Genomic DNA, 16,450 nt, shown 5'->3' with positions numbered 1-16,450 from the left:
AAGAATGAAAGTCCAAGGAGTGCTGGAGCATTACCTTTGGGTTTGTTACTTTTTCAACTAAAATATAATCATTACTTTGATGGTTTTTAATTATATAAATACCTTCTGCTATCTAAAACTGTCCTATGAATATATCTAGAAAGATTTCCTGATGATAAAAAATTGTTTCCCACCTACCATGTTGCCCTTCTCAAAAAGCCTAAGAAGCCCTGACTGTTGTGGCTCAGTGGGTTGGGCGTCATCCTGAAAACCGAAAGGTTGTTGGTTTGGTTCCAGATTAGGGCATATGGCCTGGGTTGCAGGCCAGGTCCCCAACTGTGGGCATGTGAGAAGCAGCCGATCAATGTTTCTCTTGCACACTGATGTTTGTCTCTCTCTCTTCCTCCCTCCCTTCCCTTCTCTCTAAAAATAAATACAATCTTAAAAAAAAAGCGTAAGAAAATATGACTCACGTTTTAACAGCTACTGGATTAGGCAGGAATCCATATTCCACAGAATCAGCACTCTGATGATTTTCCAGTTCCTGAGAGCCACTCAGCTGTTCTCCACTATTAGCAAGAGTCCAGTTGGGGCCCCAACCAACCCGAAACGAGCGTCCCATAAACAGGGCCATGTCCATCAAGAGTTTCCCCCTGCCATAGGTAACAGACTTTTCAAGAGGGACTAGGCCCGGTTGTCTGCGAGTACCCACTGTTTTCAACTGAACCTCAGGGACAGGGCTGGGCACTGTAAACACAGAGGTCAAAGGTGGAGGGACAGACCAAGTAGATGTAGATGGGATATTCATCAAAGATGATGTCCTGGGAGTGCGACATTCTTGCACAGAGGCACTTGGTGAAAAAAAAACTCCACTTGTAAATTTTGATTGTAGTAACCCACCAACTAAAATAAGGGAGGAGCGGAGAAAGTTATTAGAAAATATAGACTATTGCTTCTTGAACGTCAACAATCAGTGAAGTTGAAATTATAGCTTTACCAAACTAATGAAATCAGACATAGAAGACCAAAGCAGGCTAAATCAGATGCTGTAGAAATTATTCTTTCAACTGGAAAAACCAAGGCAGAAATTCTCATGATGACGACATCAACAATAACAACAATAATAAACACTACTAGTATTATTTTAAAAAATTATCTAGCACTTCTTTGCAGTAGACTCTACATAAGCAATTACTATAAATTGTTTCATTTCATTCTTTTAATAAGTTTGTTAAATGAAGAACATTATTTTCATTTCATAACAACACTGGGCTCAAATCCAAATCCACAAAGCTACTAGAGTGGCAACACTGAAAGGTGATATTCATGTCCTTGTCAGAATGCCAAAAGTAACCATTTCTTAGTATAAAAAGCTTAATAAGGTCAAAACTCAAATTCTTACCACTGTAATGCTCAATGCTAGACTCAAAGAAACACACACCCAACAAGCCATCTTGTGATGGCAAATGTGCCCTTCAGAAAGACAGTTCTTGTTACTGTTGCCTGTTTTCCAATTTTATACGGTTCCTGTCTAAAGCAAGTAGTTATTGAAGTATGAGATTTTCATGTTGTGCCCATTACGGAAAAAGTTTATGAAAGTTTAACTGAAACTTCACAAGTTAAAGTATTAAAGAAAGAAAGTTAATACATTAAGGGCACTCAAAAAAAATTGAAAAATAAATGTTTAGTTTTTAAGACAACATAAACAAATCTCTTCTTGGTAGTTCTGGTTTTCAAGATATTTTGATGTTATATCTGCTTACGTCCATTGTTGACAATACTATCTCCAATCCCACACACACAGGTACAAGCCCAAGAGAAAAGGGAAAGTTTTAAAATCAAACATGTAATGACTTCCCTAGGAATCTGGGAAAGTTTAGAAAAAAGTAGAAATCTGACAAGTTTTTTGCATTATGAAAAGCAACATTTGCTCCTAAAAGGCAATAAGGATAGTGTCAGAACTGCAAAATAAGTGTATAATACTGGACATTTTGCTATTTCCTCTAAGGTCTGATAAAAACTAGGAAATGTGAGACTATCAAATCCACATTTATAAGCAAATGCAAAAACGACCCTAAACGAAACACAAATGCTTTTTCTCCATATAACTTCTTCAGTGGCACCAATAAAGTAAATTATGGTGTTTAAAAACCGGTCTTATGTAACAGATAGGTATAATATTACATTTCCTCTTGGTATCCTTGTCAAAACCTTTAGGGGCATATTTGCTAAAGAAGTCAACTCAAGTTTAGAAGACATGTGAAAAGTAGGACTTTATAGCTTTCTTACAAAATAGCACCTTTTACAGTACCTAATGAACGGGATTTTGATGAGTGGGATGCTGAAATGGGGAGTCTGGGAGAACAGATTTCTTGAGAAGTATCTGCTTTAGAAGAATGGCAGCTGAAGCGTTGATCCAGGACCATATCTGCATCTTCCTCATCAGCAAGCAATGATGCCTTCATGATCTAAAAAGGCAATACCTATAGAATGAATGTGCTCCCCCAAATCCAAAGACCACAGAAAAAATGCAGTTTACAACAACAAATAAATCACTCTGCCTCAAGGTTGTGCCCAGAGGAGGTATAACACTGTGTCACTGACTCAATTACACTTGTAAGTACGCAAAGGGTAGAAGTTACATAATCCTTCTCCTCCTTTCCATCTATAGTCTTACCAGAGCCTGGCACGTAGCTATCACTCACATGTTTGCTAAGTGAATGATTTCAAAGTCAAACATAAGCCAAAGGCTAAACTCATAACATACCAAAAGGCAAGGAAAGGGGGAAGTTGAGATAGAACTTGAAAACCGAATCTATTACTTCTTTTTTAACTTTTGTGGCGCATTTGCAGGAGCCTCAAAACTACCTTAAGAAGTAAATAAAGTAACAATTTATAGAGAAAAATCGGTACTCACAAATGTTAAATGACTTGCCTAAAGTCACATAGTAGTAGCTATAAAACTGGAATTAGAATCCGGACCTTCTTAATTTCAACCTAGCCTTTCCTCCCCAAATGGGAAAATAAGGCTCAAACACTGGGCTGTATTCCTGTTTTTTCTTATTCCAGTTAACACTCAATGCTCTTAAATGAAGGAAAATGCCTGATATGATGCAAGGGAAGTACGTATTAGTTTGGCTTCCTGTTGTAGCAAGAGTGGGTTAGGACTTCACCTGTAGAACATGTGGATTAATTCCCAATGAAGAGGCAATGTGTGTTGAGGCAGACACAGGTTCCTGATCCTCAGGCACGCTCTCTTCTAACATGGAATCCAAAACTGGCTCCTGGGTGATATCTACCATGTCACTGTCCAGTTCCACAACCCTCCCTAACTGCTCCACCTCTGGGCTCTGGCTCTGTAGACAGCAGAAAGATCAGGGAAGCAGCATTAAATTACACCAAATAGACATAGAGCTTTGAGACATATGTAGTTTATTCAGAATATGATACAGCAATATTAGATTCTGCCCATTCTATACAATGTGAGGTAGGATATTTGCTAAAGAAGACAACAATTATTTTAAAAATCTCCCCTATAAGTACTTGGATTCCAAATGACAGTTCATACAATCACCTTTTTATAATACCATGGTCTGGTCTCTGGACCCTGAGGCAACACACATGATGAACAAATGGTCTTCATACAAAGACTATATCTTACCTGATTGAGTTAGTGATTACCATTTTCCAATTTACACAGGGTCACCCTGCCCTCATACTGCCTTGTAGTTAGAAGCCATTGAGGGGGGGAGTACAAATATCAAAGTCTCCAGTAACTTTGCACTGTCTTAAAGAAAACATTTAAAAATAAATTTCTAGTTAACACAAGGTGGGGCCCGGAATTTATCTTTTGGGTGACTGAATCCTAACATCTACTTGTGCAGTACCATGTAAGATACAAGGACTGTCTACTCTAATTTCCCTAAGGAGAAAACAAAGTAACATTATCAGGAACAATTTTAATCTGGGAATAATTCCTTTACACTTAAAAAGTGTTAAGAGTTACCAAAAGAACGACTACTCCCATTTATAATTGTAGAAAAATCAAGGTGTTGGATACACAGTGAACTACCACTTAAGATGTGACCAATCATCAAAGACTGCTTTAACAAACTGGAAGCTAGGTAACAGTAAAAGGCAAAAATGATACTATTTTTTACTTATTGGGGAAGCTACAGGCAGGTCTGATTACTTTTATGCTTTACAAAAATGCAGCCCTGGTGACAATGTTCTCATTCTAACTACAAGGATTATGGGAACACTCACTCCAACAGCTCCCTAATGTTAATTTTTAACCAATGCACTTTCAGGAAAAGTGCCCCTCCTCTGTCAACCTCTCACAATACTCTTCTGCGGGGCTCCCAAAACACCCTCTTTATACCTATTTTATTCAATGTATCACAATGTATTTTTTTATATATGTATCTATCTATCTCCATCCCACCAGACTGTTGAGGCTTGAAAGGAGACATGGTCTGCTGTTTTCCATATGTAACACCAAACACATTGGTAAACTTAACATCACTGAACACTTTCTTTGTTATTTCTATTGCCTTATGCAGTGCTTGGTACACAGTAGAGAAAGTAATTAACTATGACAGGACAAGGAGCAAGGATGGGTAAGAGGAAAAATAGAAGATCGTTTCAACTTATTGTTCAACAAAGTAATAATGCTAACATCAAGAGATGTTCACCTAGAACACTTACAGGCAAATGGGAATGATATCATCAAATAATTAGGTTAGAGACCTAAGGGACCAGCCTATCTCTTAGAAGAATGTTAAGGATGAAGGTTTTATTGGCTCCATCCTCAGGCATAGTTCAAAGTGATATCATCCAGTAAGTGGACAGGGGGAAAGTGAATTACTATGAAACCATGATGACCTGATAAGCTCCCAGAACCCTAAATTTTGTTAAAGTGTATCTATGTTATTGCAATAAACTCCCAACAAAGGATGCCTGTGTTTCTTTTCAATGAAATCTTGGGAGATCAGGTGCTTCTTCAAAGCCAGTCCTGGAAAGACAAGTAGACCCCCGCCCCCCACCTCTCCAAAAAAAAGTTCAGAAGGAATTGGGGAGAAAATTAAAAAGGGATCCTCTGGGAGGTCTGTGGAAAAGAAAAGCATGTACTTGGAGAAGCAGCCAGAGTGTCATTTTAACTCTCCCTTTCCTACACTGTAGTCTCTTTAAAATGGGATATCTTATTCATGTCTAAATACCAGCAAAGTACATTACAAATGCTAAGTGCATAGTTGAAATGACTGTTTATTTAGGTATATGGGAGGGCGAGGTTTCATGATTAAACTTTTAATGATTTTGAGAAACCTCCACTCTTTAACTCAAAATAATTTTCCTCATAAAAAACAAAGCTGCCAACACCCAAAGGTAAAGCATCTCTTACTCCAGTAGGTACAGTGATAAAAGTAGGTACAGTAAATCAAGACACCCTTATTCAACAAAGGGTAAATGACCAGTCTATGGCCAAACAAGTATCAAAAGAATTCACAGTGTCCTCTCATCCAAATAGTTCAATCTAGTATAACTACTTCTGTTGCCTGCCTCCAAAACAACTTTTTTCTTAACTGCAAAAACTGCTTTATATTCCTATTGCTGGAAAACCAGCCCTGTCAACAATATTATGTTCTTAAGAGAAATTTTATCTCAGGGTTTCAAAGGTCCATCAAATTAAGTGTGTATATTTCTACACACATACGAAGGGGTATCATCGCAGGAGATGTAGGGCTCAATAACAATAATATTTGAAGCAAACAGACTTGCAACTATAGAATTATATATAAATTACATAAAAATATAAAATATACATAAAATATATAGATTTATTAGATAAATTTAGATAGCTGCCATTTTACTTTTCAAAAAGTATACATAGGTCAAATGGAATTTTCTTCTAAATCCTAACCACCATTTTCCTTAAAAATATTTTAAAATTATTTGAAGGTATTGATGCAGCCAGCTAAAAACTGGATCTCAGATCATCAAATTGGAAATACTGTTCTAACTACCAAACAAAATGTTTCTGCAACTGCCCTAATTAATCTGTGTAAAGGTTTCTCTGCTAAAATTTTCCTGAACTTAAAATGCATAGAAGAGAAGATTACATGAAATTTTAGTTACCTTATGTTTTCTGATTGCTTAGATTTATTTGCTTTTTAGGAGCAAAGTAAGGCTTAAGAACGAACTACAAAGAGGTGACAGTAGATGTTATAAAAAAGGCAGTGGAATAAATGTGATCATTAAACAAAAATTTAAATCTTCCTAAAACCTGAGATTATGTATGGGGGAAAAAAGCAACAACAGACTAGAAGAAGAGTGTATCATGGAAATCAACCTCTCCAAGGGGGCAAGGTGACAGTGTGAAGATAGCAATTTGATGCGAGAAAAGATTAGATTGTCTAATTCCCACTTTATTTAGATGGCTTAAGTATTTTAATGACAATACTAAAAACTGTGCAACCACTGGGCAATAATAAACAAAGAGTTCTCTAGAATCCCACTGTACTATTTTAACACCTTAGCCTGAATATCTAAACAGCTCAAACCATTTCTCCCATTTCTGCTTTCCCTATCCAAAAGGTCAAAGGCTACCCACTTCTTCCATCAAAGAGGGTATCTGAAAAAATAAACCCTATTGATCATATCCTCTTTGCAGATTTTGATCCTTATCACCTTTGTCCTAGATAGAACCTTGTCCTGAAATTTTCTGGTGTTCAGTTTGTCAAAGGGCTCTCATTTACTTAAGTGTCAACACAGGAATATATAACTGTTACTACTTGTATTCTGGAAATTAAAGAGCCTACAAACCACTGATAGTCAAATTTCACAAATTTTCATCTGTCCATGGATGAAGCTCCCCACCCCCCCACCAAGCTGTATTCTAAAGATCCTTCATATTAATTTATTGGCAAAAAATAAGGCTATCTGACTATTATCTTAAGAAATACATATAATGTTAGGATCAAAAACCAGTTTGGAAAGAAAGGAATTATAAAAACTGTATGATACAGACAAAATAAACTAGAAATCCAAGTCCATTTACAGCATTTCTTTAGTTCAGAAGAGATCTTAGGGGTATTCTAAATGCTACAAAGACTACAGACATCAAACTCAATATAGTTCTCCTCTCCCACTTTTATCACACCCTCCCCTTTACTCTATGCGCAAACATAAACATACAAGCACAACAATATCCAGAAAATGCCTCCCAAAAAATTATTTAATAAACCATAAAAATCACACAGATCAGCAGCTGTAAGAATTGTAGCATTGAAAATTCCAAAGGTTCTGCTTTTAGCAGTTGAGAGGTAGAGAGGATCCTTTACAAAGGAATTCTATATCAAGCTCTCTTATTTGAGGAAGTATGGCAGCAAAGAAAAAAAATTTTTGTAACTTAATTGAATATAAACATCCAAATGAAAATAAATCTTTTATGAGTTGAATAAGAAACTACCTGATATTTAAATTACAAACCTTTCCTTACAAGGACAAAAGGTTTATGCTGGTTTAACAATACTGAAAAGGAGTATCATACAAGTAATTGCAATAAACAATGCAGCCCCTATTCTCTCCAAGCCAAATAATTCATTTATATTCTTAAAACTTTATTTTCATAAAAATTAGGTATTTTTGAAAAATTGAAATACAATTATCAAGAGGTTACTTGAAGTATAAGCAAACAACTTGAGAAAATGGAGTTAAAAACCCTTGCAGAAAATTAATCGAACTTTTTTTAAAAAACCATGGAAATAAAGATGAAATAAACTTGCACATCAGCAGTCAACAAAAGTAGTATTTTCTTAGTATCAACCCATACAAGCAAAAGGCTGTATCTGAAGTTGATCACTGAGCAGATAATTCAGCAAGTCCAAAAGAAGAGGGAGGTGTTTAAGAAAGACAATCTGTAGAAGGAATGATCCAAAGAGCAAGATAATTCTTTAAATCTCTCAATTAAAAAACCGGTGCCAGTACTACCTCATGCCCTCCCCTATACTAGTCTCAACATGATTGGCAATATATTTGTACTTTTCAAAGTTCCAGGGGATCATAAAACAGCTTTGTGCTAGCTGAGTGACTTGCTTTTAACTTCTGTATCATGGATTCCATTCAAATTCACTGTCCTTTCTCTACCTGGGGTGGAGGTGCTGGTTTGCCATTAAGAGCCATCTGGAATGGTGTATCCTGGCTGGCAGGAGGCAAAGCAGCAGTCTTCAATTTCTTCGTACTAGTTTTGGATGGCTGTTCCTCTTCTTCCTCATCAGAATCTTGAAGGCCATATTTAGAAAAATGGGAGACCTAAGAAGAGAAGAATCCAACAAAATCACTTTTAACACTGTAATTATTCAGAAGGGCTTCCACAATATTTGTGTTTGCTATCTTGTAGATTAACTTTAAAAAATTTATCTAAAGCGCAATGAAATGTTATCCATGGCACTTTACTATTGTGCTAGAATTTAGTAGATGTTGATGCATGTACTAGTGGCTCATGTAATTACTAAATATATAAACAGAAAATGAAATCCAAAAGAGCCATTACTATTTTCACATCTATAATACTGCCTAGTTTTTCTCTGCTAACAGAAGAGCCTTCCATAAGTTAAATAATCCAACTGGCCTAGAAGAGAAAGATACCAATGGGTTAAACTATCAAGGAAGCGAGGAAGGCGATCTCCTCATTCTAGGAATCTTTAAAAGAATGACAATTAAAGAAGAGCTGATTCAACAAGAGACAAAAATTCTGCCTGATGTCCCTAAATGATGCCACATACTAAATAATCACACCTGAGGAAGTATATCTAAATGCTCACAGGATGGGGAAGAAGATTTAAATCATTAGCCCATAAAGTTTATAAATAGGTCTTATTGCTCTAGGGTTTAACTAGATGTGTAATTTGGAGCAAATCATGATGCATCTCTACATGTATTTCCTAATTTGAAAATAACAAACATTTTGTGACTCTCACTACAGTTAATAATAACTAAGTTAAATGACTATACCTTAAACACCCAAGAACCTGTTTCAGGACGGTATTCTTTGAACTGAGCTCCCTGTTTCCTTGAAACTGCTTCTAATCTTCCCTCATAGTTGATATCAGCAAGTCGATCTGGGCTCTTTATTAAACAACGAGATGTTTTATCTGTTGGCCAAACTCCATCCAATGTCACTTCAGCCTTCCTGTAACACACAACCAAGTAAAATGTCAACGTTTCCCATTTAAGACCAGAAAGCTAACTAACATCTATAGAAATAGAAAATAAAGGTACCTATGTTACTTTGGAATTACTCTGCAGATGTGTCATAGCCTTAAATCTTATCTCCCAAATAAGATAAGCTTAAGAGCAAGGAATTAACCCCCACATTAATTAGCTCGGTATCTGATTCAAGGGTAAAATTCCATTTATTCCGAACTACTTTGGTATACAAATTACTTCCAATTTAATTTTAGTAACACTTAAGTATGCATCCTTGACATAGTCTAGTGTGTATAGTTTGGTGGCCATAGTTCAGTGCTAAGACCTAAGTTTCATTTAAGGTCTTACAGTGCTAGTGTACTCAGCATCAACAGTAATAGCAGCAATTACCAATGATGAACAAAAAATGAAGTTACTGTATTTTGTTGTGTATACTGCACTCCTCTGTATAATGTGCACCCACATTTTTGGCCCAAACTTTTAGGAAAAACTTTCATTTTAATTCTGTTTTTTATTTATATATAAAGCCAATTATCATATTCCAGGGTATTATTTTTGCATACAAGTATCATTATGCTTTCTAGAGTTACACTTTTAATGTGTAAACATAAGTAAAAGAATTAAAAGCACTTATATAGATATGGAATTAGTACTACCCATATATAACATGCTTCCTTATTTTTCCCTAAAAAAATTTGGGCACAAAAGTGCACATTATACACAGCAAAATAGTGTATTAGGAATATCATACCATTAAATAATTAATATCACACCCTTAAATAATGAGTGTGAAGATGATTATAATAGTGTTAATGTACCCTTCTAAGATCAGTACCTGAGTTCAAGGACCGTATCCTATTCATTCTCTATGCTTTGTACCTAATACAATGAACAATGACTAGCATGTACTAATAGATGACTTTTAAAAACATATTTACTATGGTAAAAAGGTGTAACATAAAATTTACAATCTTAGCAATTTCTAACTGTATATTCAGTAGTATTAGAATATACTCACATTGTTCTACAACCAATCTTCAGAACATTTTTGTCTTGCAAAACCAAAAACCTATAGCATAAAAAAACATCTCCCCAATTCCCCCTACTTCCAGTCACTGGCAACTACCATTCTACTGTCTATATCTATGAATCTGACTGTCTAGATGCCTAAATAAGTGGAATCATACAGTATTTATCTTTTCTGACTTAACATTATGTCCTGAAGGCTCACCAATGTTGTCACGTGTGTCAGAATTTCCTTCCCTTTTTAATGCTGAATAATACTCCATTGTACGTAGATACATTTTGTTTATCCATTCATCTGTTACTGATATGTGTTTCTTGGCTACTCTGAATAGTGCTGCTACGAAACATGGGTGCGTAAACATGTTTTTGAGATCATGCTTTCAATTCTTTTGGATACATACCTAGAGTAGAATTGCTGGGTCATTTTACATTTTTTGAGAAATCATCATACTCTTTTCTATAACAGCTGCACCATTTTTCTTTTCCACCAACAATATACAGAGATTCTAATTTCTCCATACTCTTGTAAAAATTTATTTTTTATACTAACCATCCTAATGGTTGTGATAGCTCATTTGATTTGCATTTCCCTAATTATTAGTTATGTTGACCATCTTTGCATATGCCTGTTTGCCATTTGTATATCTCTGGAGAAATGTGTATTCAAGTCCTACTTCCTTTTTTTGTTGTTTTTAAGCCATTTTCTCCTTCTATATTCTGGTTATTAACCCCTTATCATATATATGATTTGAAAATATTTTCTGCCATTCTATAGGTTGCCTTTCCATTCTGTGGATTGTGCTCTTTGATGTACAGAAGTCTTAAATTTTGATGAAGTTCAATTTGTTTATTTTTAATATTTTTGCCTGTGTTTTTAGTGTCACATCCAGGAAATTCTTGTTAAATACAATTTTGTGAAACTTAAAAAGAAAATAGAATTTTTATTCTAAGAGTTTTAGTTTTAGGTCTAATGTTTAGGTCTTTGATCCATCTTAAGTTGATTTTTTTTTTTACATTGTCTCCCAAGGACAAGCTTATTGATTTTGTGGCGTGGGGAAGGGAGGGTGAGAAACACTGATGTGAGCAAGAAACATCAACAGGTTTGCCTCTCATTTACACCCTGACAAGGGACTGAACCTGCAACCTAGGTAATGTGCCTTGACTGGGAACTGACCCTGCAACCTTTCAGTTTACAGGCTGACACTCTGATCAACTAAGCCGCACTGGCCAGGGCAGTTGACTTTTATGTATAGCATAATGTAATGGTTAAATTTCAGTCTTCTGCTTGTGAATATCCAGTCTTCCTAAAAGCATTTGTTGAAGAGGCTGTTCTTTCCCCATTGTATGGCCTTGGCAATCTTGTCAAAAATCATTTAATTATATATGTGAGGGTTTATTTTTGGGTCCTCATATTCTCTCTGTTCCGTCAGTCTATATTGTCTGTCTTTATGTCATTATCACACTGTTTTGGTTACTGTAGCTTTATAGTCGTTAAGTTTTAAAGTCAGAAAATGTTAAGTTCTCCAGTTTTGTTCTTTTTCAAGTTTAGTTTGGCTATTTGGGATCTCCTGAGATTCCCTATGATTTTAGGGTAGACTTTTCTATTTCTGCAACAAATGCCACTGGGATTTTGATACGGATACATTAAATCTGTAGGTTGCTTTGGATAGTATGGAGACCTTAACAATTTTAAGTCTTCCAGTCCATGAAAATAGGTTCTCTTTCCATTTACTTGTCATCTTTAATTTCTTTCAGCAATGTTTCATAGTTTTCAGTGAACAAGCCTCTGTCTTCTTGATAAGGTTTATCTGTTCCTAAGTATTTTATTCTGTTTGTTTTAAATTGGTTTCTTAACTTCCTTTTTAGATTGTTCATTGTTAGTGTACAGAAACTGAGTTATTCGCCCTCGCTGGTGTGGCTCAGTGGACTGAGTGCCAGCCTATGAACTAAAGGGTTGCCAGACTGATTCCCAGTCACAGCACATGCCTGGGTTGCAGGCTGGGTCCCTGGTTGTGAGCAGGTGAGAGGCAATCAGTTAATGCATTTCTCACACATTAATGTTTCTCTCCCTCCCTTCCCAGTGCTCTAAAAATAAGTAAAATCTTAAAAAAAAAAAAAAAAAAGAAAGAAACTGAGTTTTGCATATTAATTTTGTATACTGCTGAATCTGTTTCTCAGTTTAAGCAATTTTTTTTTAGTGGAAACTTTAGGCTGTTTTTATGTAAGATCAAATCATCTGCAAACAGATTAATTTTCCTTCTACTTTTTCAATTTTGATTCTTTTTATTTCTTTTTCTTTCTTAATTACTCTAGCTCAGACTTCCAGTATTATGTAGAATAGATGTGGCAGAAATGGGCATCCCTGTCTTGTTCCTGATTTTAGAAAAAAAAGTCTTTTCCTGTTGAATATGAACCAAAAGGGATGCTCAATATGATTTTCTTCGTTCTGTAAATGTGATGTATTAGGTTGGCCAAAAGACTTTTCCATACAATGATGTATGGAAAAAATGTTTTTCTGTATGATGGCTCTAGTGTGCTTAGTTGTCTTTTACTTCATTCAAAACACTTTTGATTGTATTGTGACAGCTGTCATATATCAGCATGCATTAAAAAAAAACAAAACTGGTGAATTTTTGTGCACCCATTTTAATATTGAAGATGGAAGAAAATAACACATTTTCAGCCTATTATCCTTTATTATTTCAAGAAGGTAAAAATACAATGGAAGTGCAAAAAAAAAAGAAGGATTTGTGCAGTATATGGAGAAGGTGCTGTGACTGATGGACTATGTCAAGTGTGGTTTGTAAAATTTCTTGGTACTATAGATATTTTGGCCAAATAATTCTTTGCTGTGGCGTCTTATGCACTGGAAGGTGTTTAGCAGCAGCTCTGGCCTCTACTCACTAGAAGCCAATAAATAGAGGGAGAGAGCCAACATACTCAAAACATCCAATTCAATAACGTTATTAGTTAAAATTAAAAATGTGTCTCCTACTTTACAGAAAAAAATAAAAGGACTTTTTGGCCAATCCAATATTGGTATATTGAACTATCCTTGCATTGCAGAAATAAATCCCATTTGGTCATGGTGTGTAATCTTTAAATGTACTGTTAAATTCTGTTTGCTGGTATTTTGTTGAGGATATTTACATCAATATTCATCATGGATATTAGTCTGTAGTTTTGTTACAATGTTTTTGTCTAGACTTGAAATCAGGGTAATGAATGCCTCACAGAATGAGTTCAGAAGTACTCTCTCCTCTTTGATTTTTTAGAAGAGTTTGAGAGGAACTGATATTAATTCTTCTTTAAATAGTCAGTAGAGCCCTCAGTGGACTGTGCACCAGCCTGTGAACGGAAAGGTTGCTGGTTCGATTCTGTCAGGGTACCTGCCTGGGTTGCAGGCCAGGTCCCCAACTGGGGGTGCGCAAAAGGCAACCAATTGATGTTTCTCTTCCCACTCTTCTTCCTTCCCTTCCCCTCTCTTTAATAATAAATAAAATCTTTTAAAAAACATGTTCAGTAGAATTCACCAGTGAGACTTTTCTTGAGGTAGAGGTTTTTGAATACTGATTCAATTTATTATTTATAGGACTGTTTGGATTTCCTATTTCTTTATAATTCAACGTTGGTAGGTTGTAAATATAAATGATTTTAACTATGGCCCTTTCATATGTCTAAGAGATAACAGAAAAATACGAAAGACTTAACATGTCACCACAGAAATATGAAAATAAAATACTAGTAAAAACGTTTTTAGGTACTAACAGTTGAACCTGTTAATAGCAGGAAAAAGGAGTCAAGAAGTCATAGTCTAGTACTGCTTTATCATTTATCTTTTTATATGAAAGTGGAGAAACAACAATCACACACTGTATAGTAAGTCAAAAAAACAAACTGCAGAAAAATGTACATAACATGAACACATTTGTGTTTACGGAAAAAACCCCCTGTGATTTAGCTGACTATTTCCTAAATATATAAAGAAATTCATACCTATTTAGCCCTTCACCCACAGGTGGTTTTTGGTTATCATCTAAATAGACAATAACTTCTTTCCTTCGGATATGCACAATATCATCCAAATTGAGATTTGTCAAATTCACTTCTCCTTCAAAATAGATTGAACCATAACCTACAAGTTAGAACAAATAGTTAAAAACTCATCCTGTATAGAGGGCATATACCTACATTAGACTTCTGTTAGAAGGAACAAAACACATTAACATTAATCAGTATTTTCAATAATCTAGCAATACCATGAATGGGTTATTTCATCTATAATATGTATGAATGACATCAAATACACTGTTATCTGGTTTAACATCTATATTTTTACAGCACTTACATGTCCTCAAAATAGTCTTCTTAAATCTTTTACCAAGTATCCATCTACACTGCTGCTATATAAACAACCCTTAGCACCCAGCCTGTAGTAAAGGTTAAGATACCTGAGTTCCCCCTCAAAATTACATTTGTAATAACTTAAAAATATGAAGTTGAACCTAAATATTACCCAGCTCTTATCAACTATTCAATTTTTCACTTTCTATTTCTTATAGTTTACAATTTTCTTAATTATAGAACATTGCAATGAGCCAACTAGTTAATAAATAATGTTATAAGACTCTAGTCTTGTTTTACTTGTCTGCTATTCAGGATAAAGTGGGTACAAATGTTGGGAAAAAATGGATTCAGCTATAAAGAGCTTCCTTTACTTAATTATAAAAAAAAGGTGTAGATCTCTGGCTTATACACTAACTACTAAACTCACACTCACCTTTACGACCAATAGTGAAGTCAGAGACAATGCACTCTCCTTTTTCATTGGTAATTTTAGCAAGGTCATCCATAGATGGAATAGTATAGTAACCAACCTTAGTGAGAACAATGCCTATAATAAGAGAAACAGATAATATAATATTAATTGGGACTGTCCTTAGATAAAAGAATTTTCAGTAATATTTAACTTTTTAAAAAATTTTCTATAAAATGAGTAATTTTAAAAATTACCTAAATAATCATTAATTAAGTTACTATATAAAGAGAAAACATATAGGTATAAAACATTTTTCCAAACTGGTTTTCTAAGAAGCACTACTCCTAGAAAAAAGTGTGTGTGTGTATGTGTTTTTAGTTTCCTGTTCAAGTAAGTTTGGGAAACAGGTACAGCATGTTTCGGACAGCACATTTACAGGTTCTGAAAACTTGCAAAATAATTAAGTCTATTTAAATTTACTTAATCCAGTGTTTCCCAGACTATACCACAGAACCTTCTTTTCACTGACACCCATTAATATAGTACAGTATGAAAGGCACTCCACAGAATGTATTTCAGGAAAAGCTTGCTTAATCCATGTTTTAAAAACGTTTTATACCTGAAGATACCAAAACCCAGGATTGAATGAACTTGCCTTGGCTTACACAATAATTTAGTGGTACAGGTGGAGATAAAACTCCAAACCCAGTACTTTTTACTTTGCAGCCTATTGTCTTTCATAAACCCCTTATATCTTTCAAATTTACATCCCCATATAAAGCTAAAATCAAGATGAAAAATCTGACATGAGAAAATCCCAAAGACAAATGGAAACTCCAAAGGTTTATATTAGTTTTTTTCAAAGTTTCAACTAGGTAGATCTCTGAAGAATTCAAGAAAATAGAACACTGGTATGCTTGTTCTAAGCACTCCTTGTCAGTCAGGCTAACTTGCTTTTTGAGAGAAAACAATTTAAAGCCAATATCAAGATTAAACTCCAGACTCCAGCAATGCCCACTTACTTGTACACTTGTTTCTCTATCAGCAAGGTTTAGAGGAATAACATTTTAAATTTGGAGGATTAATGAGAAAACTAGAAAAAAAAAATCGAGACTGAATATTTGAAAAAAGATGTAGTATCATAATAAATTCATGTAACTATACACACACAAATATAAGACTTGGGATTCTTAATGTGTAAGTATAAAGTTGTTTCCTTAGGGCACCAAGTGACCAGAAAATATATTAGAGTTGACTTACTCTTAAATGCTTTGAACTCTACATGAAAGCAGTAAAATAAATAGATATAGAGAAATTATAGACACTTCAAGAATAACTGTAAAACAAACCAAATGTTCACTAAAAGAGAACAGATTAACCAAATGTGGCATATCTACATAATGAGCAATAAAAAAATTAAATGTTGATACATACATCATGGATGCAATCTCATGCAGAGTCAAAAAGAATATGTATATA

The 16,450-nt window shown here is 34.8% G+C and overlaps 1 protein-coding gene across 6 annotated transcripts in view; it reads right to left on the bottom strand.

Moving 5' to 3' along the window:
- LOC129072709 (nuclear pore complex protein Nup98-Nup96) overlaps positions 1 to 16,450 on the bottom strand; it is a 104,135-nt gene that overhangs the window by 19,797 nt on the left and 67,888 nt on the right. For 3 of the 6 annotated variants that reach the window (XM_054576195.1, XM_054576199.1, XM_054576197.1), the window contains 8 exons: positions 16,232 to 16,249; positions 14,993 to 15,106; positions 14,209 to 14,347; positions 8,992 to 9,169; positions 8,125 to 8,289; positions 3,153 to 3,335; positions 2,291 to 2,447; positions 453 to 882 (listed from right to left, as the gene is read on the bottom strand). In XM_054576195.1, coding sequence (XP_054432170.1) covers positions 453 to 882; positions 2,291 to 2,447; positions 3,153 to 3,335; positions 8,125 to 8,289; positions 8,992 to 9,169; positions 14,209 to 14,347; positions 14,993 to 15,106; positions 16,232 to 16,249 — 1,384 coding nt within the window. The remainder of the gene's footprint in view (positions 1 to 452; positions 883 to 2,290; positions 2,448 to 3,152; positions 3,336 to 8,124; positions 8,290 to 8,991; positions 9,170 to 14,208; positions 14,348 to 14,992; positions 15,107 to 16,231; positions 16,250 to 16,450) is intronic. The other 3 variants (XM_054576196.1, XM_054576198.1, XM_054576200.1) reach the window with 1 other exon arrangement.

Source organism: Pteronotus mesoamericanus, unplaced genomic scaffold (assembly GCF_021234165.1).
Source record: "Pteronotus mesoamericanus isolate MK-2021 breed Mesoamerican mustached bat unplaced genomic scaffold, CSHL_Meso_final contig_33, whole genome shotgun sequence".
NCBI lineage: Eukaryota > Metazoa > Chordata > Mammalia > Chiroptera > Mormoopidae > Pteronotus > Pteronotus mesoamericanus.
Note: the sequence above shows the minus strand (reverse complement) of the source record. Positions and strands in the feature narration are given on the sequence as shown.